This window comes from Dermacentor silvarum, chromosome 11 (genome assembly GCF_013339745.2).
Source record: "Dermacentor silvarum isolate Dsil-2018 chromosome 11, BIME_Dsil_1.4, whole genome shotgun sequence".
Taxonomy (NCBI): domain Eukaryota; kingdom Metazoa; phylum Arthropoda; class Arachnida; order Ixodida; family Ixodidae; genus Dermacentor; species Dermacentor silvarum.
In genome coordinates, this window is record NC_051164.1 from 59,537,456 (window position 1) to 59,561,549 (window position 24,094).

Here is a 24,094-nt window from a genome sequence, read left to right on the forward strand (position 1 = left end):
GACAAACTTGCTCAGCAAGAGGAACTAAACATAAGAAAAAACTTGCAATAAATTATGCATTATGCGAAACCTTAAATAATAAACAAATGACATAATGAACAACATATAATGGTGACTCGTGCCACAAACTATGGCTGAGGCGGCTCGCGGAGGCCACGGGCGAGGGCAGCCACGAGCTGGCGCAAGGTGGCTGCGACGAGGGCAGTCGCCTCCCGCAAACCCCTCGTCTCCACCACCAACTGCTGCTGCACCACGCGAGAGGCCCTCTGCTCCTCCACCAGTTGTTGATGATGCTGCGAAAAAAATGCACTTACTGCAGCTAGAGGAAACGAAATTAAATTGTTCGTTTCAGCAGTGTTTGCAAGGGTTACACTTTCAGCACGATTACTCTAGAGGGCAGTGAGAACGTATGCATATGACGTGAGAAGTTGAAGTGCAAACTGTATATGATCTGTTATGTTATAAACATGTTCAAAGACAGAAAATGCTACCAAGCTACCTTTGTCACTAAGAAGGCAATGTCGGTGATAAGCTGAATTTACCTGCAAAAGATGAGCATGCTGTGCCGGTACATGCAACCACGGAAATGCTTTGTAATTTGCGAAGTAACAGAATGAGAAAGCATCTCACAGAGGATACATAAGTAAACAAACCAATGAACACTTCAGCCCAGTGAATACAGATGCCCTCTTAAAGAAATTGCAACCTGGGCGAGTTGTACGTACCTGTCTGTGTTGCTCAAGAAGAATCTGGTGGAAGGCGACAGCCTCCACGTTTGCAGCCTCCACCAGCTGCCTCTGCCTCGTGCATTCCTCTGCTGCCCTGCAGGCCGCATCATCTAGCGGCTGCTGCCGCCGAGGTGGTCTTTGGGGCTGCTGCCGAGTTGGTGGTCCTTAAAAATTAAATGGGCAAAGAGGATAACAAATTTGTTGTGCCCTTCTATGTTGAACATTCACTGGTTCATAGGTAGAAAAATAGGAAACTATTCCCGGCAACAAGCTGTAGGCAATATAAACCTTACAGTTGGATAAATAAATAAAGCGACACCACAGCACTACAATATGCTGCACCAATATTAATTTCTACACGACAACTTGAACGCTACAGAAGCTGCATTACAAGTGGTATGATTAGTCAAACAGAATATAGTTTCGTCTTGCACAGTCAGATTATGGCAGGGACTAGCTGTGTTTCTTTGTAGGTGACTATGTGAAATAAATTTTTTTTCTGTTTAAAAGTTCACAACAGGCAGTGCTTTCTTCTGAAGGCTTCGCATTTCAATTGCTGTTAAAGTGCCTTACGTGCAGTGCCGCTCGTCCCCGGCTCTGTGCCCACGGATACTTGGGGTGGGGCCGTCGGGAGAGGCACATGGGCGGCAGCGGCCTCTTCCTCGCTGGAGCTTGCCTGCTGCAATAACAAAGCACAGTAGACACACTATGTGAGCATTGCACCTGATGAATATGATTTGAATACTGTTATTGTTGCTTCAGTTCCATGAACTGTTTGCCAAGTCTATTCAAATTTATTCACTCTGTACAGAATATGCTTGATACATCAACTGAATTACTCGTGACTACACATGCTTCACGGAGTAACGAACCATATAATCAATCACAGGACATTTCTGAACAGCATTGGTTTCTTATGTTATTCTAGGGGGGGCCAGATTTTCATTTCTGCAAAGTATGGATATCATGTGCTGGCATGTGTTCTTAATTGCAAGAAAACAGACATAAACACAAAGCAGTAAAACATTCATCAGCTCTGAACAGTGCAACTTCCCCAAACCGGTCCACATAGCAACACAAAACACTACGCACCTCGGCGTCATCAGCAAAAAAATCGACCGGCGCGTAGCCTGGGCCAGTGCGGCTCAAGACGTCCAACACACGGCCCTCCAGCCCGCCCAACCTGCCTCCTCCTGTTTTCCTGCAAAAACATGAACACAGTGAGCTTACGTTCCAAAGTATGTTGAAAGCTGCAGGCTCACCTCTTCTCCGACCCAACTTGCGCGGCAAGTTTTTTCAAGTCGTGCACAATTCGCGCCCAATACTGGCGCCAGCGCCGGGCTGCTTTTACAGCCGGCCCTAGCGCGTTGAGCGCGGCCGTCAGCTCGTTCCACAACACTTTTTTATGCGCAGCACTCATACTTGGCGAGAGGCTTGTGGCGCCTCTCGCCAAGTACGGGTGCTGCTCCATAAACTCAAGAAGCAGAGTGGTTTGAGCTGCCGATACGCGGGGTCCTGGAGGTGCCGCCATTTTTTCGTACTTTCAATTTTCGCCGGACCGCAGCAAATTAATACAAGCAACAAGTCGTATCGTTTCACATATCATTTCACCATGCCGTTAAAAAATAGTGGTTACATTATCACAACATAATCACTGTTTTTCTGAAACGTAATAAACTTCACAAACAAACAAAATAACAGATCGTTTTTCCCGGTTAAGTCCACTTCCAACATGTAGGGGGATTTATCACTGCGCACTTCACCCACACCCGGAGACAGTTCAGATCGTTGTGAAATGAAAAAGTTTGCTTACCAGTATCTGCTGCAGTACATCGTGCTGCTTTCCAACCTTCATCGATTCTTGGCTATCCTGTGCGAATAAAAGCAAATGTGAGCATCCCGCGACCACTGCAGATGTTCAGATGCGACTGTCCAGGCATTAAGCACAAGAGACTGATGTTGTTTACTCACCTTGCGGTACGCTTTCACGGTTTCCGTGACGTTCACAGCTTCCGAAATTCTTCTCGGGCGAAAGCACACCACGGAGGCCGAGACTCATCTAATCGTGCAGCGTTACGGGCAAAGGTACACTAAATGCGGGCCACACACTGATCAGCTGCTTCTACGTAGCCGCCATCTTACCTGTGCTAGAGTGACCTAGAATATGGGAGAGTGTCCAAAGCGCCGGCTCCGGCGAGGGCCTTTTTCTGTGAACTGCCGCGCCGCGCCGCTGCTGCTCCGGACCCGTGGGCTTTTCGCGCTCGCGAAGCGCGCGGGAAGAGAGGGTCGTGTGCTGCGCGCTGTAGTTTTTTGCGTTCATTTTCCACGCAAAGCACTTAAACTCTATTTAACTTCAACAGTGTGGTGCTGCATGGAGCTTACCCATCTCTGAGTGTTTCGTTGTGCTTGGGCAGCAAGATAATGCAAAAACTAACGTATCAAACTCATCAGCGCGGCCTAGCTTCGGTGCTAGGGTTCGGGAACGGTATTACGGTAACTGTGCGTGCGTAGAAACGCGCTAAATGAGCCCGCCCAAGGAAAGAACGTAAAAAAAGAAACGTTATTCGCATGGGTACGCGGGCAATAGCACCATGCTTGCAAAAATAAGAGTAACGAAAAAAGTAAATTACTCGCGCATTGAAGTGAAATACTTACGTGGGTGCAGGAACGCTTCGCTCACCATTACGCGCTTTTCACTCACGGTCAATAGTGGTTTACAGCTATATGCATATGTATTTATTCGAATATTTTTAGCCACGACAATATTTTATTATGAACAGAGCAGAGTGAGAAGGTGTAAGGGAGGCAAGAGACGGAGCAAAGACGGCCCTAACGCCGCAATATTGTTGGCTTATTTCGCTTCAGAGATTGCGTACACGAACAACTCTTGCTGTACGCTATCTCTTCAATACAAACTTCGCGCATGATGTACCTTACGGTTCACCGTGAGCGAAGCTTTTTTTCAAATTCAGACATTTGAAATAAAAGTCATTCGATCCAGCCAATAGCTAAACAAATATTTTTTTCTACATTGAACTGAATAGATAGCTACTACTGGCCTAGCCATTTACTAGTTTGTTATGTAAAAGTTATTACTGCAATAGCCTTGTTTTAATAACCCGTGAATGCTCTCTGAAATTACCAATAACATGTAACTTCTCATTATATCTTAGTTATTGCGTAACGTGTGATTTTTTACGTAAACTAACAAGCATTCATGGCGCGTGACTATGTTTGTGCTTGCATTATACCGAGTGGAACTCGTCTGGAAAATTACTGTCTTTGATGCGCTACAAATATCGCTATTGATTCTACATATCCGTAAAATAGTTACCTTCAATAACAGCAAAAAATGAAAAGTTTATGTTCTGGTGATTTGTTGCCTCTTTCATTACGTAACTACAAGTACGTAGTTATTGATCAGTAAGTATATTTGCTGTGTACGAACGAGCGAGCATACGCAATAAATATTCCTAAAGTTACTTTCATGTTAAAATTCGCTTAGTGTTTGCGCTCTTAAACACAAGAAGGCGAAAGACGAATTGCACATACGTAATCCATCATGTTCGTTTTCTGACGTTTGCTCGTAATTATGAAATGAAGCATACGTATACAATGTTGCACAGTTAGCGTTCCATTTATTTTGGTTTGTCTTGTTGTTTGCCGCGTAGATTTCTCGCGTACCCTTTACCTATACGCGCCGTGCTCAGTGGCTTTTGGTAGGTTGTACTGCTAAGCTCGAGGACGCGGGTTCGATTCCCGGCCACGGCGGCTTACATTTCGATGGAGGCGAAATGCATAAAACACCCGTGTATGCATAGATTTACCTAGGTGAACGTTAAAGAACCCCAGGTGGTCGAAATTAACGGAGCCCTCCACTGCGGCGTCTCTCATAGCCATATTGTGATTTTTGGGTGTAAAACCCCAGAAATTATCATTACTACTATCATTACGCCGTAAACCTTTACCTGTGCTCTCAGTTATTCGTGATATATGGGTAAGTTCGACACGTTGAGATCGAGATTGGCATTCAACACGTTTTTATCGTCACACCCACAGCATCAGAAGGATTTCTTGCCGTCGTCATATGACCACACGTCCTATTGCTATCGTTAATCGTGGCGCGAGTGCAAGTATGTCAAGTCACTAATACCATGATCCATCAGTCATATTAGTCACACATTTGTGCCTTTCCACACTATACTTTGGTATATATACCAAGTGAACGAGCCGCGAGAGTTACGCGGTTTGGTTTGTATTTATTTTTGGTACCGCGGCATCGGCCAACAGACACATTCCGCTTCCCAAGAGCCCAGTTAATGATTTCCCTTTAATAAGGAAACAATAGAGCACGGGATGCACTCTTGTAAAGCAAATCGAATGCATGAAATAAAAGAAAGGAAACGATAGGGTGTAAAAAGCGCTTAGCATGAGCTAGCCATATCTGCTACGTTCTCTTGGTTATTATTGCGGTCGCCAGCTGATTTTATTCTGCAGCACGTTCACGTTGCTCATTCCACGCATAACTAAATGAAGTAAGCGCGCGGAATGCGTTACTCAAACAGCCGCGTATGCGCGGGCCAAGTGAGCTAGAAGGAAATAGACAAAATACCCGTATTCACAGCCGGCAAACGCGTTCTCTGTGCGGTGAGTCACTGCGCTATTACCTTGCGGTGACGTGGTACTTATTATATCCCAAATGATCGTGATGTTGGCTAATAGCAACCAAAATAACAGCCTCGTAGCAGACGCCCGCCGCCTTGGCTCGGCTTCCGCAGCGGAGAAAGCCCACGGGCCCGGTACAGCAGCGCCGCGGCGCGGGAGTTCACACAAAAAGGTCCTCGCTCCTCCTATGTATTCGCGCGGCGCTTTGGACACTCTCCCATATTCTAGGTCACTCTACCTGCATAGCAAAATGGCTCGGACTGGCTCGGATGCGGAATCGACGCGTGTGTGACTACGGCTCGAAAAATGCGAATACTTGCTAATAATTGGCAATACGCGTCTACCACTTGCGCGTCAAAACATTACAAAACAGTTTTAATGTCAGAGAAAAACAATGATCTATTTATTAGGCGTTAACATCTAACATGAACTTGCTATACGGAACCTTTAGGAGTAAAACACAAGCAAAGCGTGCTTCCGGCAAAGATGGAGGCTGCTGATTGGCCTGTTTGAAAAACGTCGTCGTGTCCCGCCCCCATACGCATGTTCTGCGGCGTAATTTTGACGTCAGGAGTTTGGAATCAAACCAACTTGGAACCATTTTACGTTATAGCGCCCCAGCTGGTCTGATTGTGTCCGTAAGACACTTCGACAGAAAAGGAAAGGTGAGACTAATCTTGCTGTCATTTCTGGGCATTCAAATTTGTCAATGTTCTTTGCGGAAAACTGAAATGTTTCATTGGTGCGCCCTCTTTTAAAAAGAGGACGATCGGGGAGGCGTGGAAACGATGTCGAAGCAATAAAAGATTGTTTTATTTCGGTAGCGACGCCAGCCGCCCACCACCGAGCCCAACACAACAAGGGGACGCTAAGAGGCCGAGAGGAATCGCAGACGCCAGCTGTATGTATCTACTATAACCCAATATAGCATACCCAATGTTGGATACCATACACCAGGTTAACCCTGGCCGCCTCAGAAATAGGAAGTAAAAGTAAGTGCAGAGAAGACAGGAAAGATTTAAAAGGAGATGGAAAGTCGAAGGTTGGAGAGAGGAGGACAGGAAAAGGCGACTGCCGATTTCCCCCGGGTGGGTCAGTCCGGGGGTGCCGTCTACGTGCAGCCGAGGCCAAAGAGGTGTGTTGCTTCCGCCGAGGGGCCATAAAGGGCCGTACACCCGGCATCGGCTCAACCCCCAGGGTCCCCTTTTCCCCGGACACGGCAAAGCCGCGCACGTCTACGCGCGGGAGAGTCCAACCCTCGTGTGCTGGGGTACGTGGTGTCGCAACACACCAAACGCCTACTTGCGCGGACGCCCCTGTGGGGGCCAGTGTTCGGAACCCGTTGCTTGTTTTAATGGGCTTAACAAGTGGTCAAGTCAGAACATACTTACTTGAAGGCTTCTCTGCATGTTAGATTTCCCGCTAGGAGGCCACGGTGTGCGGACGTGTTTTCGCATGGGGCTCCTCTTTCGGATCTGTGTTTTGGATTTTCATCGACTCCGGTGCCCGATTCATGTACACCATACGACTCACCTAGTGGACCGGAGCTACCCGATACCTCTGGGGTCACTGTGAGTCCATTTTCCATCATCTCACGAGCCTTGAAGACTTCGACGCGGGGAACGCCCCAATAAGCCTAACGGAACAGGCGTCTGCCCAACTTAGGCACGGCTGCATCGATGCATGTCGCTCACGGTGGGCACCGCTCCACCTCGCGCTCTTACTGACGACATTGCCAACCACGGCCCTGCAGCAAGGCAGCGTCTAACATCATTACCGCTATTATGCACTGTTTCGGAGTGCGCTAACGAGCAAACGGTGCCAACAATGCTTAGCAACGCCGAAGAGACGCTCACAACCGACGACAAGCCAGCAGCTATCGGAGCATTGAGCGACCGCGACGCTGCCAGCGTTCCCATCACAGAACAAACGAATGACTCGCCACCGGGGGAGGACATGGACGAGGATACCACACCTTTAGCCATCGACACGGACACCATAGAAGACGAAGCCTACAACGGAGCCTGTTGGAAGGTGGTCCGCAACAAGCGACGCGCCCGCAACGCTGCAGCCTACGAAACGGCGTCGCTCCGTCAGAACGCTTCTGAACACCCTTCCGCCGAGCCCAAGCAGAGCGGGCCAAAGCGCCTGCCTCCTCTTCCCCTCCGAGATGAAAAAGTTATCCTCCGGCCTCTCGGAGGCCTGAGATTGGATAAATGGCCCAGACCAACGTTGGCCACTGCGCTTTGGACAGCGGCCGGAGTGAGCCCAAATGACCGGAGAGACCTCATCCTAAGGACCCGGCCAGAACAAAACCTGGCAATAGTAAGCACCCCATCATCGCACGTCGCAGACGCCCTGCTGAATATCCAGGAACTGTCGATCAGCCAACGCACCTACCCGGTGTCTGCATATCTAGCCGCCCCTGATGATTCGTGCAAGGGTATCGTTCCGGGACTGGAACCAGGCACCTCCTCACATATGCTGGTAGAAGAGATGCAAGCATCTGGAATCCAGATACTACAGGCTCGAATGATGGGTCAGACGAATATTGCACTGGTCACGTTCGAGGGCCTACGTGTGCCACGCTTCGTCCGATTTCTTGGGGCAGAGCTCCGCTGCTACCCACACCGTCCCCGCCAGCCAGTCTGCAAAACGTGCCTCAAATTGGGACACCGAGCCGACCACTGCCCCACACCAGACGTCACTATTTGCGAACAGTGCGGCATCGACAATCCCATCCCATCACACCCATGCTCTCCCCGGTGCAAATCATGTGGAGGGGACCATCCTACAACTGAACCGAAGTGCCCGCAACGCCAGCGACAACCCTTCAACAGAGCCTGGGTGAAAAAAGCCATCGAAGATGAACAGCGACAACTGAAGGCCTCCACCAATGCGGATCCTCCATCAGCGACAACCCCTGCTTCTGGAACATCATTCAAGAAAGCTGGCCGGTCTCGTTCGAAGACGCCGTCCAGATCCCGCCCCAAGGCTCGGGTAAACTCCAAATCCCGTTCCCGATCACGCTCCCAGTCGTCCTCCGCCCGCAACCAGGTGAAGCGTCAGACTACCCCGGCGTCTCAGGCATCCCCGCAGCCCTACAAGAAGGCACTACTAAACAAGCTGGCAACTTCAGCAGCTACCCCGGACCGTCAGCAGGCCCAGGCCCCGGAGAACACCAATGCCAAGGCGGAACCTCGGGAGGTAAGTTGCCCGCGGGATCCCCCACAGCTCGCTCCCCCCCAACCTTCACCCCACAACATGTCCCCCTCTACTCCCCTACCGAACACCCACAGTAATCCTTTCCCCGAAATCGCGCGGCTACGCCGTGACATGGAAGCGCGCCACGCTCACATGCATGCGCAGCTGGAAGCTGCAATAGAGCGCACAAACGCCAGAATACAGGCAGCTATAGAGAGCGCGCGGCAGGAGTCTCTAGCGCTCCGGCAGGAGATCATAAGCGTCATACACGCATCAGAAGAGCGGACACACGCCCTATTCGCAGAGTTAGTCTCCCGTTTGGATTCTATAAGCGCACCCCTGCCGGATTCCAAATCCGCGCGTCCCCAGCCACCCCTTACAGGTGCAAGAAGATCGCACCCATACTCACGCCCGGCGGCTTCCTCTCTCGAGGATGATGGCGACCCTTAGCAAGCAGCAGCTCGTGGTCTGGCAGTGGAACTGCAGAGGATACCGTCGGAAAAGGGCATCCCTGCAACAGTACGCTGCTATGTCCACACATCAACCTGATATTATCCTCCTACAGGAACCAAACTGCTCCCCTTCCCTATCCGGCTTCACCACTTTTACGGGTACCTCTCCACTCGTGGGAGCCCTAGTATCAAAACACTTAACGTGCAACTCCCACACTATAAACATCGATATCCCACACCAAATTCTTGAAATCATTACACAGGGCAAGAACAGTTGCAGTCTCTTCATACTTAACGTGTACAGTTCTCCCCGCTCACGCACACACTCGTTTCATCGTCTTCTAATAGAATTCGGACGCCTTGGGCGCACCCTTCTCGTGTGCGGTGACTTCAACGCTCCGCATACAGTTTGGGGGTACCGCAAATCTGAAGCCAAAGGAACTCGACTCTGGGATGACATATGTAACTTGAGATACACCTTACATACAGACCCAGGGAACCCAACACGTTTAGGTAACAGCGTCACACGTGACACGTGCCCAGACCTTACTTTTTCCAAAAATACAGGACCAGTGATTGCGCATGGTCCTCTCGATGAACATCTAGGCAGTGACCATTATATCGTGGCCACTACCCTACCACTGCAGAGTGCACACTGTCCCGAGCGGAAAGTGCGCATCACGGATTGGACGCGGTTCAGGGAGCGCCGACAGAATCCTCCTGAAGGTCTAGGATACGAGCAATGGATCGAGTCCCTTTCTTCTGACCTAGATGCGTGTACGCGCACACTGGTTACCACAACTGCGACCCCGGACGTAGACCCGCACCTACTGCATCTGTGGGAGGCACGTAGGGGGCTCACGCGGCGTTGGAAACGCCAACGTCTCAATCGCAAGCTTCGCCGGCGTATCGCCCAAATTTCGCAGGAGGCACAAGAATATGCTGAGACACTCGTCCGAAACAACTGGCGAGGTTTTTGCGAGCGTCTTTCAGGCACCCTAGGCACCGCGAAAACATGGTCGATACTTCGCGCACTCATAGATCCCTCAAATACAAGGACGCAAACATTTCATCGCCTACTCAGCTTAATACATAAGTACCGAGACGATCCGGCTGCTCTTCTCAAAGAGCTAGAAAAACGATTCATCCCTACCGGCACACCTCCACAGTATCTGAATTACCCGCACGCAGAACAATCTAATGAGGAACTCGACGCGGACATTACAATCGATGAGGTTCGCGTGGTACTTCAAGATCTCCGTCGAAACACGGCCCCAGGCGCAGATCGTATCAGATTTTCCACCCTTCGTAACCTCAGTGATTCAGACCTCCATCATCTGACAAAGCTATTCAATGATCACTGGCGTCAGGGCACGCTCCCACAGGCATGGCGTCATGCTGACATTTCGCTAATACCCAAACCAGGAAAGCCCGTAGACATAGCAAATTTACGGCCAATATCCCTTACTTCATGCATCGGAAAGTTAATGGAGCACGTGCTTTTGCGGCGACTGCAACCTTTTCTCGAACGACAGTCATTCTTCTCCCACTCACAGTTCGGATTCCGGGCACATCTCTCCACGCAGGACGTGCTTCTACAGCTCAAGGAAGAGGTTATCGGCCCCCCGTCCCGTGCCCAGACGAGGGCCATCCTCGCCCTTGATCTAAAAGGAGCATTTGATAACGTGGCACACGATTTGATTCTTCGAAATCTCGCAGAATCACATTGCGGCAGCCGCATGTATAACTACATTCGCTCTTTTCTGCGGGACCGCACAGCCACCATTGGAATAGGACCACATCGGACAGATACGATTCGCCTCACAGGTCGCGGCACCCCTCAGGGATCAGTTCTGTCCCCCACTCTATTTAACATCGCCCTCGCAAGACTACCTCAGCAGCTCGACCAGATCCCCCATGTTGCACATGCGATTTACGCAGACGACATCACGATTTGGACGACGCGAGGGTCAGACGGGACCATTCAGGATCGACTGCAGCAGGCCGTCGACATCGTCACCGCTTACGCACGACAGGGCAGCTTGTCCTGTGCCCCACAAAAGTCCGAGCTTGTTCTCATCCGCGCACGTAGCATTACCCCTCCACCCGAAATCACGGTGCACGTGGATGGCGTTCCTGTCCCCCAGGTAGACCGTGCTCGCATTCTTGGACTACACGTTCAGGCGAATGGGAAGGCGAACTACACTATATCTCTCTTGTCCCGGCAGACCGAACAGACTTTGGCCATGATTCGGCGGGTCTCCAACAGGCGCTCAGGTCTACGGGAACGGGACCTACTGCGCCTGGTGGAGGCCTGTGTGATCAGTCGCATTACTTACCACCTTCCCTTCCACAGACTTACGCAGTCGGAGCAGATACGGGTCGACACAATGCTGCGAAAGGCGACCAAGCTCGCCCACGGCCTCCCACACTACACCGCCACGAAACGTCTGCTAGCCCTAGGGACGCATAACACTCTCAGTGAGTTATTGGAAGCTCAGTGGGCCAGTCAAAGACAACGTCTTTTGCTCACACCCACTGGGCGGCACTTGCTCTCGAGATTGGGACATCCAGTTTTGCACAATTATGATGAAGACATCACCATCACTATTCCGACTTGGGTCCGTACAGCCTTAAAGGTGCACCCACTACCACGAAACATGCATCCTGAGCATGACGCGGGACGCCGGCGCGCCCGTGTACGGTACCTGGTGCGCATGCTCGGTGACATCCCTGAGACAAATACCCTATACACGGATGCTGCTCGGTGCCACAACGGGTATTCCGCGGTAGTGCTGGATGGCGCTGAAACGTTTATTACGGCCGCCTCCTTACGGAATTCTACACCTGGACACGGAGAAGTCCTTGGAGTAGCGCTTGCTGTGCGACACGCTCTCCAGATTCCTGGGGAGGTGTATATCCTAACCGATTCCCAGCAGGCATGCCGCGCCTTTTCGACGGGACGCGGCTTCTCCAAGGCAGCTCTCCACATCCTACACCAGTCCCCAAACACAGACACATCTGCCCCACAGCGCATCCACTTGCTCTGGACTCCTGGCCATGCCTCACTGCCGGGTAATGACCGCGCACACGCGGTCGCTCGAGAAATTACCCTCCGAGCTGCCCGGCATGACGAGGATCGGAGTCCAGATCAGGCGGGCTCCCCACTCACATACAGAGACGTATTAAAATACTATACACGAGCTAGACACACCATGGGTCCGCCGCCGCTGTCATTCTCGCGAGAGGAAGAGGTGGCGCTCCGCCAACTCCAAACAAACACGTTTCCCAATCTCCTCTCCCTACATAAATTTTACCCTGACCGCTACGCAGACTCTTGCCCGGGCTGTAGAAGCTCCCCCACGGCGTTCCATGTCACCGTGGAGTGCACCGCAAAATTATTCCCTCCCCTGCCAGTCATCTTGCACCCCTTCCGCATCAAAGAGCTGTGGGAGGATGCCCTCCGCGACGGGCCTCCCGAGGTCCGCCGGGCCCTAGTTCAACGGGCCCGTGCTGTCGCTGAGATCGTTCTAGGGACCCCGGACTAGGGGTCCCTCCCACGCTCTTACTACCTTTTATTTTTGCAATAAAATGTTTACTCTCTCTCTCTCTGCATGTTAGAGATGCAACAGCGTTCTTGGCACTGTGCCAACCTTGGTTAGCCTGCCTGCATTTGTGGCATGCCAGGAACGCTGTCGCTCGTATATATGCGCCGACGCGTCCAGCGCTAGTCACGCGAAATGCCCCGAAAGGGAAGGTAACACCGAAAATGATCGCTCGAGAATACCTTCCCTACATGCGTAGTTAAGTTAAACCAAGTTTAGACCTAGCAGCAACCAAGTTAATACCTAGCAGTAGCAGCCAGTAAGACTGGACCATCGACAGTTTCGCTGTGCCTAAGCTTTGCACGACCGAGTGCAAACTTGCCCGTTTTTTCGGTGATTTTGCTTCGTTTTAGAGCGAAAGCTCTACTACGCCATGTCTCGCAAGCTCATTCATCGCGTCGCGATGAGCTTTAGCCGGCGAGCGCGAGCCACATGAGCGTAAGTGTGGCAGGTATGAGCATTGGGATTCTGCACGCCCAGCGAACACTGCGTCCGTAAGTCGTAAATTATTATTAAAGGCTCATATTTTCGCTTGGACGTGATGAGTCGCTAAATACGACTACCGTAGCGTTGCACCACGTCGAGAGAGATAGGTATGGTACAGTGCCTAGTATATTCTAGGCACTGTGTGTAAGGGGAACATGTAGTCTTCGGAGTTTATCCCGCCGCTTCCGCGCTGTAGCGCTCGCCGCTAGCAGACGACATAAGAGAAGGACAATAATAAGAGAAGGACAAGTTTAAGATGTGTTGGCGCTCCCGATTGGTCGAAGAGGCCTGTACCTTCCACAGTGCTGCATGGAACAACCGAAACAGAGTATAGCTATGCTTTTGTCGTTCGTGCTTCGCGAGCTGAAATGCGTGGCGTGAAATATGTGAAATGTTTTGGCGTCACATGTATCTGTGGGCGCGAGCTAACTGCAAAAGCCCTGTTTGGAATTTGCATACCAAGGTAACGGTCCGCCCAAGCGATCGCCGTAAACGCTCCATAGAGGCATCTCGATGAAACGCTTCACCTATGGAGCTGGCGGCTAAAGTCATGCGCGTGCGAGCAACAATTAAGCCACCGTGTATGCACGAGACGCATGCTTTCACCGTCCTCGCGGCTCTCCTCAGACGCTTGCTAGGAGTAAAGCTCCTTGGTGTTACGGAAGAGCTTTAGCTAGGAGGTTCGACGCTGTACTTGCTGTGCACTCAACTTAAACGGCAGCGTCTGCGACAGCGTTTCACCGGCGTCGGTTAGCACATTTAGAACGCTCGTGCGGCGTCCGTCGCAACGCGCGTTCCTCTGTGTTCGTTTTCCTTTCCCGCTCGACGTCACCGCATTTCGCGTCGCGCGTGGTGTGCGTTTGATGCTGCAGATTGCTGAACGTTCCGTTGGAGCCGAGACGCTGGAGCCGGTGCGACCAGACGCGAGGCCGACAACGTCACAGCCGATCGACGGCATCCTCGTATGAACTGTCTCATCCATGGCCGGTCTCGAAGAAGTTGGCATTCCAGGTCGTGAGGCTCTCCGCGACGTCTTGACAAACCACACGGACATCGTGCGAGCAATAGAAGAGTTTCAAGAGGACAATGCAATCCTCTTGCCTTCTTTGGGCCCGGTGTTATCGCTGCTAGACATGCACGGCGTCCGGCGATTGGAGTTCCACACGTCCGTGCGGGATCAACTCAAGGACCGTCTCATGCAGCAGATCGAGGTCCTGGCCAAGCAAGGAGGCCACGAGAAGGAGAAGAAGCTCAAGGAGATGCTGGAGGGAACCTTCCCATACATCAAGGTACGAGGGCAGCCTGTAATGGTCCGTTCCTGTGTTGCACGTGTAAGGCGCGTAATACACTTTTTCACTGGGGCTATTTCGATCCAGGTTGAAGTCGATCTACATCGAAATATTAAAGCGCAGTCTAAGCACAAGGGTGCGCGATCGGGTGTACGAGGTTCAAAGCCGAGCGTGCTTGATTATGACGGGCATAGCAGCGCTCGATTCCGTCAGCATCGAGTCGAGTATTCCCGTATGTGTTTGTGCAAAGCAGGGGTATTGTATACAGGGTCCTGAATATTTCGCGTCACCTGTTCGAAAAAAGATTTTGCGCTCACCGCTGCACTGTTCTTGCTCAAATTTTGCAGAACTATCGCATTTTGGTGTCCGCTTCATTTAGTTTAACGCTTACCACAGTTAATTGCCTGGTTTTTAAGAAAATAATAAAACAGTTAACCTTGCACTCGGCCGCGCAACGCTTGAAACAGCGAAGCTGGGCGATCGTAGCCCAGCATTTTCCGGAAGTGCGCCCGAACTTTTCATCTTATGACTCACGATGATGGTAAATTTCTTTCCGCGCGTCTCGGATTTAAGGCCGTCACTGTGCGTTGCATAACGCAGCTTGCAACACCGACACCGCGTTCCAATACCGACACCGCGTTCCAGGCTCCGTGAATGAGTCTCTCTCTCTCTCTTTCGCTCTGATAGCGCGCAAAACCCCTTCTTCACGTCGCAGAGCACGAGCGTGAACGCGCCAGCTGTGTACGAATATAGTGCCTAGAATGTAAGTATATTCTAGGCACTATAGTACGAAGAAGACGACTTTCGAGCCCAATCATATGGTTCGCATAAATGCATGTCCTGCAAGCCTGGCAATATAACCTAGTGGTTACGACGCTCGCCCTGGGACCGTGGGTACGCGGGTTCATTTATTTTCTTTCATTTTTTAATAGTTTCTTGATACAAACCACAAATTACGGCTGGCTTAAACAGCTTCGCTGTTAAAAGTGCAAATTTGCCTTCACTTATGGGGATGCCAGCTGCTGCAGTGACGGCGTTAGCATAAACTTGTGTCGCCGCCTGCCGTCAGCTGCAGAAAGCAGCTGGTCAGGGAGGTTTGTCGCGTGTTCCAGGAGCGGGCAACAGTATGAGCCAACATTATAAGCCGAACGTGCTTTAAAATCACCTGTAAATACCACCAGTCTAGGGACGAATTCTCGGGCGATCACCTTGGGAGATGCTTTCGCGAGATTTCGACTGCCTGTATTACATCAGACGCGTCGGCGGGTACCGGACGGCGTTCCTGGCACAACGCCAAACACCGTCTTAGCACACAGGGCAAGGAACGCTGTTGCCCGTTGATGCATCCTGCACAACCCAACGTTCTTAGACTAAGAACCTTGGCACAACCCACATATGACTGTGCGGCTCTCAATTATCTCACCAACGTCGCCGACGCCAGCTTCTGTTTTCAAATGTTTATTTGGACGCAGTTGACGTTTAGCGGAAAAAAGCAGAAAACCGGAAAAATATGCAGCTGGGCAGGCCATGTAATGCGCAGGATGGATAACTGGTGGACCATTAGAGTTACAGAATGGATACCAAGAGAAGGAAAACGCAGTCGAGGACGGCAGAAAACTAGGTGGGGTGATGAAGTTAGGAAATTTGCAGGCGTAAGTTGGTTAATGCTAGCGCAAGACAGGGATAATTGGAGATCACAGGGAGACGCCTTGGTCCTGCAGTGGACATAAATATATGCCGATTATGATGATGGTGATGACGTTTAGAATATTCGAAACGTATTCGAAAAATATTCGCATGCATGAATAGTGACAATTCGATTCGAAGGCCGAATCGAACAGGACACTATTCGATTCCTTAGTCGAAAGTTCCGAATATTCGCGCACCCCTACTCAATGGATAGCATTCTTAAGGCGGAAGCCTTATATGTGTCGTTTTGAGGTGACCTTGAAGAGGTGGATCCAAAAATCGGACAAAAGAATCGGCAAGAGATGTACAAAAAAATCGATAGCTCAATAAGATCATTACAAACCCGATAACATTATGTATCAGTCGACAGATAATTACATGGGAAATATAAATTTTGGTAAATGATCATAATAGTGATTAAATTAATTAAAATTAGCAGGAGAAAGCGGCAATGTCGGACGAAAAAGCCAAAAAGTGACCAAGAACCGAGAATTATAGTAATGGGTAATTATGCTAATGATAATGATCAAAATGGCGCACTTTCACTCGAAAGGCGAAGCATCAATTGCGATAGCAAATTAGTAGAGAACTATACGGAGTAAGGATGGTAGTTTTATCAGCTGTATAAACTTCGACACGCAGCAGCACCAGCAACGCGCAGAACTGTTGTCGACGCCGTCGGCATTTTGCCCGCGTTCGCACCAAAAGCGCGCAGCGTTGGTGACTGTTGCCGGTGTCTCTGGGGCGGCTCGGAAGTTTTCGACGAGATCAGAACGGGACACTCGTCGAGCAGCGTCAGAAGTCTTTACGACCTTCTCGCCTCGCAACATTTTATTGCGATAGCAATTATATGGACACTTCAACCGAATTTCTGCCGTCGCCGTCGTCGTCGCCGTCGCCGTGAGGTTCCCTATAGATAAAATCTTCGCCGCGCGCCGTATGCCCGAGCGGAAGCGTGCGGGGACGCGCGCTATCACGGAGAGCGAACGCACTCAATCTCCCACGCGCAAGCAAGGAAGCAGGAAGCCAGCGCCGGAAAGAGCTGGGGGGGGGGGGGGGGGGCGCTCTTCTACTCCGCCAACAACCGCGCTCGTCGCTCGTCCGCACCGTCTCTTATCTCCACATGGCTCAGACCTTTATGCACCGTGCATTCGCCGCTGTTTCCGTTGAAGCGATAGACCGCACGTACCTTCGCCCGCTGCGCGGCGTATGCGCTCGCTGCCAGCGTTTTGACAGTCGTTGTCTGCAGTCATTCAGTGTGATCTATTCGTGTTTGTTTGTGCGCGCTCACACCACGCTTGATCATTCAGTTAGCAATAGTCGGGCCACATTTTCCAACGCACGTTACACATGCAATGCTGCCCGGATCGCAGTGCAGCGCTACAGGTGTGTCCCTTCGCACGCGCTGCCCACGGGAAGCGCTTCTCATCAACACCACCGTTTCACACGCGCCTTCTCGTGGTCATCGAGTCTCTCTTCATGTCGGTCTACTTACGCCGCAGCACACCTGCTTACTTAATCAGCTCATGTTTACTACAATTCATATTGCTACCAAAGCCGCTCACCTTACTTCGTATGACATTGCTGTGTTGCTATCGCATTCATTGCTTCACCCTTAGGGCGAAACTGTGGCATTTTTTTATATAATTACGCATTTGGTGCCACAGCTAAACGTCGCCTCCCCTCCCTCCCACCCGTCCCCCCACGGCTTTTCGTGGGACGGAAGAAGTCGCGTTTGCTCTTATATACATGATGATTGTAAAGCCCAGACCGCATTCACGCGATTTTGTGCGCGACGGCGACGAGCGACGGCTTCGAGCGACGAAACGGGTCGTCGCGCGAACAGATCGCTTGGTCTTTTCGCTCAATCGCTCGGTTCTAGAAATCTAGAATTCGTCGCTCGTCGCCCGGAAGTGCTATGAGCGACTAGCCAATAGCGCGAAGCCGGAACTGGATATACATCAGTCAAGTACTACCGATTGTCGCACGGAACGAGCAAACGACTAGATTTTGATACGTGCAAGGATAATAACGTAGTGCAAGACCTTTAGAAATATTTATGCTGCTCTTTACAATAAAACACATTAACTTAAATTAATAAAGCAAGCGTCACGCCAGTTTCGGCGAGTATTTGCTGCCCTCATACCGGCAACACCGGGGAGACGTCGTTCGAAGTTGTCGCTCGCATGCGGTGCGACTTGTAGGCGACGAGCGACCGCGACAGCCATCTCCATCGCGTCGCTTGTCGCTGTTGCGCGCAAGATCGCGTGAATGCGGTTTATACTTAAAGGAGGAAAGAGACGCTCAATTCCGCAGCCCTTCAGGGAGCACGGCGCAGAACGCGCGTTTGCTCTACGCCGTGCCTTCGCTATCCGTCAAAGCGCGCGTTGCTCGCGCGCTTTCACTCGCACATACAGCATACGGCGCGCGGCCACGATTTCATCGCGGTTGACGTCATACGGAACCTCACGGCGACGGCGATGGTGACGCCGACGGCAGAAATCCGCTTTGAGTGTCCATATAATTGCTATCGCAATAAAAATACGTATACAGAGGGGGGAATAAGGTGAATTAAGAGTGAATTGATGCTGAATTAAGAGCGAATTGATGCTGAATTAAATCGGTTTAGTTGGGTGATAGGAGTTAAACGAAAGGTAATGATGAGATAGAGTGAGTTAAGATAATGAAGAGTAAATGAGAGTGAAATATTAGGGAATGAAGGTGACTCAAGTGGTGATAGGGTGAATCAAGAGTGAATCAGGTTTGAATTAAAGGTGAATCAAGGGGTGAAGGAGTGGGGGAGTCACTTGCCGAAAATATATTTGAGGTTTTAGGATCCTAGTGAGTGTGACTCAGCAAAAAAAGTACTGAGTCACGGTTCGAGTTTGGTGAATCATAGGATGGGTGACTTGCAAAAAAAAAAAACATCGTGACTTGCAAAAGTGAGTGTAAATTGTGGCTTCAGAGTAATGATGACTGAGCAAAAAAGGTCTGAGTTGCAGTACGAGTTTGGTGAAATAAGGATGACTTGCAAAATTGACTTAGCAAAATATGGGGTCGGAGTGAAGATGACTCAACAAAAAAAAATAGTCTGCACGGAGCATGGGGGCATTGAAATCCTTGTTTCGTTGCCTGAGTTTTATTTTGGCGTAATCTTGCTCGGCTAATGTGAACAGCAGATATAGTGCTATTCGTGGTTTGCTATTCGACAGTTAGCGCTTTCTTTCCACAACACAAGCCGGCTTAATTTTTTAGGGAGGACATTTTTCAGATGTTTGACGGTGCAAGAAGTATCTTGATAGATGCTTCTTGCATCATGCTTACAGGTATTTTTTTAGGCGAAGATTGTTCTTTGATTCTATTGGCGCTGAAGCGTTCAGTATGACGTCATATTCTGGAATTCAAAACTGAAGTTGCATTCAACACGCATAATTATGATTGCTTTCGAGAAGCATCCTACGGAACAACACATTCCGGCCTTGTGACTATACAGTAAACTAAAGGTAAGTGCATGTGATATTCGAACCCAAATTGAGCGAGTATTGATTCGTAATATCATACCGGTAGAGAACTATGGTAGGTATAACAGATAAAGTGACTATAAACCGGCACACAGGACGATGCGTTGCCGTCAGTGAGCTTGCCCCGCTCATATGCCGCAGTGGCTGTAGCTCGAAGTCTGCAAGGCCCCGGGCCGAGGTTCCTGACCTCTCTGCGCTGTTACCACCCTCTCCACATATCGTTTTCATCTCAGCGGCAGGCGAAAGGGTCGCCGACAGGATGTCAGCAAAGATTGCATGTGCAGCTGGTTGACGCGTGACCTTAACATTGCCATGGTATCTTGCGTCAGAGTTGCACCATGGTTGGCTTTCGCTGAATCTATTCCGAAGGTATCTGGGTGTCTTACTGTCCCTTTCCAGTTAAAGGTGAATAGTCTAAAAACATTTGCTGCGGCTTGGCTCATCACCTAACCCTGGATATGCAAAGCGAAAGCTTGGTTTAGCCTGGTTAAGTCTTGGTTTCACTTCGTTATCCTTTGATTTAGCTGTAATTAGTATACTTAGGTATACACTCATAGATATAAGCCAGGTATAAATAATAAGCCGACAAGTCCAAGCGATTTGCGAGCCGAATGGCTAGCTCTTCCTCAGTCTCCGACGCTAGCCTCGCGCCCTTGGCGTTACGGACCCTCTCAAGTGAAGCAGTTCGCCGGGCGAAAGACGCGTGTCAGACGCCGCGGTGTTGTCGGACCATATAGAAAGAAACGCCGCGACGCCAGTTGCGGCGGTTGCTAGGCAACGGCTCAGCTCCCGATGCTGCCACCGGCCACAGCGAAACGGCGAGAATCCGGCCAGTGTAGCTTTCGCTACAAAAAAGTGGTCGTCGAGTCATTGAGTTAGCGGCGCTCGTGCTATCGCCTTCAAGTCGTCTTAGTTGTAGCACAAGGGGCCCCTAGTAATGAGAAAAAAAAAAAAGTCATTTCAGGCGTATTTATGGCAATTATCCGTAACTGTTCTGCTTCTCTACAGCAGTGTTTATTCATGGCCAAAATTATTCTACAACGTAGCAATGACGTTACTGATGAGTGCCGCAAACACGCATGTTATTAAAAGCGCACAGCCTCTCGATGTTGTTAATTGAAAGTTCTTTAAATTCGGGCGGCCTTCTGAAATATATATTTTTTTTGGATAATGCTGCCCTTTGAGCAAAGTTGGTGCACTGCGGTGAGGTTTGGCAGATAACCTAAAGGGGCTACGTCTGAAATTCCTAGACACGCCCACTTTCGACATTTATGGTGCAGGCACGTAGAATCCCGACACGCCGATTGGAAAACTTCCTCATTTCCGCTCTTGATTTTTGCGATTGGAAGGAGTGAACCGATAAAGAATTCTTGCTGTGCTGCCAGAGGATGTCGGCATTATTTCTGTGCACTTTTGATCTTTGACAAAGATTGAAGATTGCTTGAAAAAGAGAACATTGCTTGAAAAAGCAATACTTCTACAGAAGGTTAACGTATGAAGGACTGCGGAAAACACATTGCAAGAGCCTGTCCAGCTCGTTCTATTTGCTGTATTTGTGCAATGGTAATTTAGGGTGGAAAGAAAGGTTGTGACAATTGATTACTTTTTAGTAATTGCTCAATTAATCAGTATTAATCGGTATTTGAAATCAATTACAATTTGAATGAAGTAATTGTAATTGGTTACTGCTTTTCTGTTACTGGGGTTGCTTTAGGGCTTTGGTACCAGTTCAAGGAACCCTGTCACTTCTTTAGCGCTCCACCCTTTATGATAAGGCGATGAAATTTAAGGGCGAACGCACTGTCTTAGTGGTGTTGTAGAGGCAGATAAGAGGAGCCGACGATGGTGGAAGCACTCGGCCGTGTTTCCGTAGCGACTGAAAGTACTACATGGACATTCCAGGCGAATTTTCGCCGTCGCGTGATATTTCATATATACCGTGTGTTCATTTTTGGAAAGTCCAAAAAAAGTGAGAAAATTGCCTGTTACAGATAGCACAATTCTAACCCTTGATCTAAATTACTCGATGAGGCAGCCATTAGTTCTACGGGAAATCAAAATGCTTCGTTAAATAATTAATTACGCTAATAGGCTGAAAATAAATTTTATTACGGCAGATATCTAAATCTACGAATTATATCGGGTGAGTTCGCAAGGCGTATCCACTTAGAAAGAATTCTCAGGACTGCACCACTTTAGAGATATTAAGTTTCAAAGTGTCTGACGAAATGCATTTGCGTTCCAGTTACTTCTTTTAACAAAACGCTGCTTTATGCAATGAGGCCCTAAAATAACTGGCCTTAAATAAGAAATTCGGATTTTTAGTCATGTGTGGTTATAAAAAAAAAAAACGGGTAAGCGTGTCGCCATCCCTACACACGGAATACAACGCTTTGCGCATTGTCCTTCCGGCGAGAATGAACACTCCAAGAACACTCCAAGAACACTCCACCTGCCAAGCCCGAGTTTGCCCATTACGAAAACATGCGAATGGTAGGGGCTATATTTTTTGCAACGTGCCCAGTTCAGTTTTCATTAAACGAGCGTACAAATTTAACCAAGGGTAGTCTCACAGGTGTGAGGGTAATTTTGGATGTATTTAACGTGACCTGCTGAGAATTTTGGAGGCACCGCACAGTGAAATGGTAACGGGCGCGGCATCACATAACGCTCGTTCGCGAAGGGTTGCTGGATGACGTCAAGGTCTGTCCTAGTTTGACACATGACTTGTTCAATCAGCAAACGAATGTTTACTGCATTAACTTTCCTTTACACGCAGTAAAATCGCAGTACGTAAGTATTTTACCGTTATACCCTCACCGGATTACAGTATCAATGGCAGCCAGTCGTACCTTCGACCTCATGAGTTTCTATTACATTGCATACATTTTAGTGTGACCTATTTTAAACTCTATTTTCGTAATACTTTTCCTGCACGATTTTTGTTATTTACTTATCGCCACATTTATAGTTTATTTCCACATTCTTCATAATACTTGTCAGATTGCTATTATGTGTTTATTATTATTCGTACTTATTATTATTCGTAATATTCGTGCTCCTGTAGAGCAATGTAGCATTGCACTTTCACGTGTTTTGTTAATGAAATTGAATGTAATTGAAAAAAGTACATCTTCTACAATTCTTATGTTCACAGAGCATGGTGTGACGACCTTATCAATAACGCAGTTTTTGCATATTTTTTGTTTATCTTTATTTCCGACAGGTCCCAGCACTTCGTCCAGTGGTCATGTGCGTACTCAAGAATATGAAGTGTGTGGACGAGAAGTACATAAAGCTGCTGGTGAAGGACAAGTCACTTTACCAAGAATGCGACATCCAGGTGAGCATTTCCCAAGCTTTCATTTTCGGAGGCTGAGTGAGAGCTTATCGTAACGAGCTACGCTAGTTGGCTCGGGTTGAGAGACTGCATTCGTCAAGCAGAAGACGCATTCAGGGACAGAAAGGACAGTAGTCGCTAGCGCTTCTGGTCTTCCTGTCCTTAGGCGCTATAACGTAAACATATTCCTATTGGTTTCTATTCTATTCCCGTTATTAGCCCTCCGCGATTGGTCAGACATTCGGGGGGCATCACCCACTTTGCCTGTCTGTCACGAGACGTCACGAAAACCGCGAAGGCTCCCCAGCTCAAGATGACATGTACACACTGATTATGCATGATTGGGCTGAATACAAGAAAAAAAAAACATTTCTTTTCGATTCTGCGCCTTTGGCTCCATTAGCCCTCCGGTATTGCTCCAAATTTTTCGGATGGTGCCCACTTCGCCTGTCTGTCACGCGACGTCACGAAAACTGCGAAAGCTCATCACGTCAAAGTGACGAGTACGCACTAAACATATTATGCCGAACAAAGCTCATTTTTGTTCCTCGAAATAGACGGAGACTGCCCCGTTCCGAAAGAAATAGGAGACGGCTGCCTGCTGATCGCTCTGGCGCTGTCTACTCGCAGACGCCCACGATAATTGATTCCTTTGCGCATAATGAAAATTGCAGTATAACGTTGCCGAGCTCTTTCGGCACGCATACGCATCGCTCAGCCAAATATTGTTCGCGGAGCTTCCGTTGCGGTGGCATTTCTAACGCCCCTTTGCACGTCACCACAATCGTCGACTATCCACCGCAAAAAAATGACCGCTTTTAGCTTCTACTGCGTTAAGATGGACGAACAGCGAAGCTGCCTCCCGGATCTGCCGATGTGTTCCGCGTCTCGGGCGCGCAGCTCGGGGTCGGGCCTACGACGACGAGCCCGCTCACGAGCCTACTCTCCCTGACGCTCGCAGTGGGCAGCTTCTTCATCAGGAGTACGCACTACTTGTAGCATTCTCATAGTTGTAGCTGGGATGTAATGTGCGGAGCCACTAATCCAAAGCTCCGTATAAACAGCCAACGCTAACGCATCTCCCACCTCACTCCTCCGTTGACTTACTTTTTTCC

At 49.4% G+C, this 24,094-nt stretch overlaps 1 protein-coding gene across 1 annotated transcript in view; it reads left to right on the top strand.

The window, feature by feature from the left end:
- Window positions 1-13,148: 13,148 nt before the first annotated feature.
- The window catches only part of LOC119432612 (negative elongation factor B), a 39,139-nt gene continuing 28,193 nt past the window's right edge, over window positions 13,149-24,094 (top strand). The window contains exons 1-2 of the mRNA XM_037699773.2: window positions 13,149-14,429; window positions 22,866-22,982. Of these exons, the coding sequence (XP_037555701.1) occupies window positions 14,121-14,429; window positions 22,866-22,982 (426 nt within the window). The 5' untranslated portion in view covers window positions 13,149-14,120. The remainder of the gene's footprint in view (window positions 14,430-22,865; window positions 22,983-24,094) is intronic.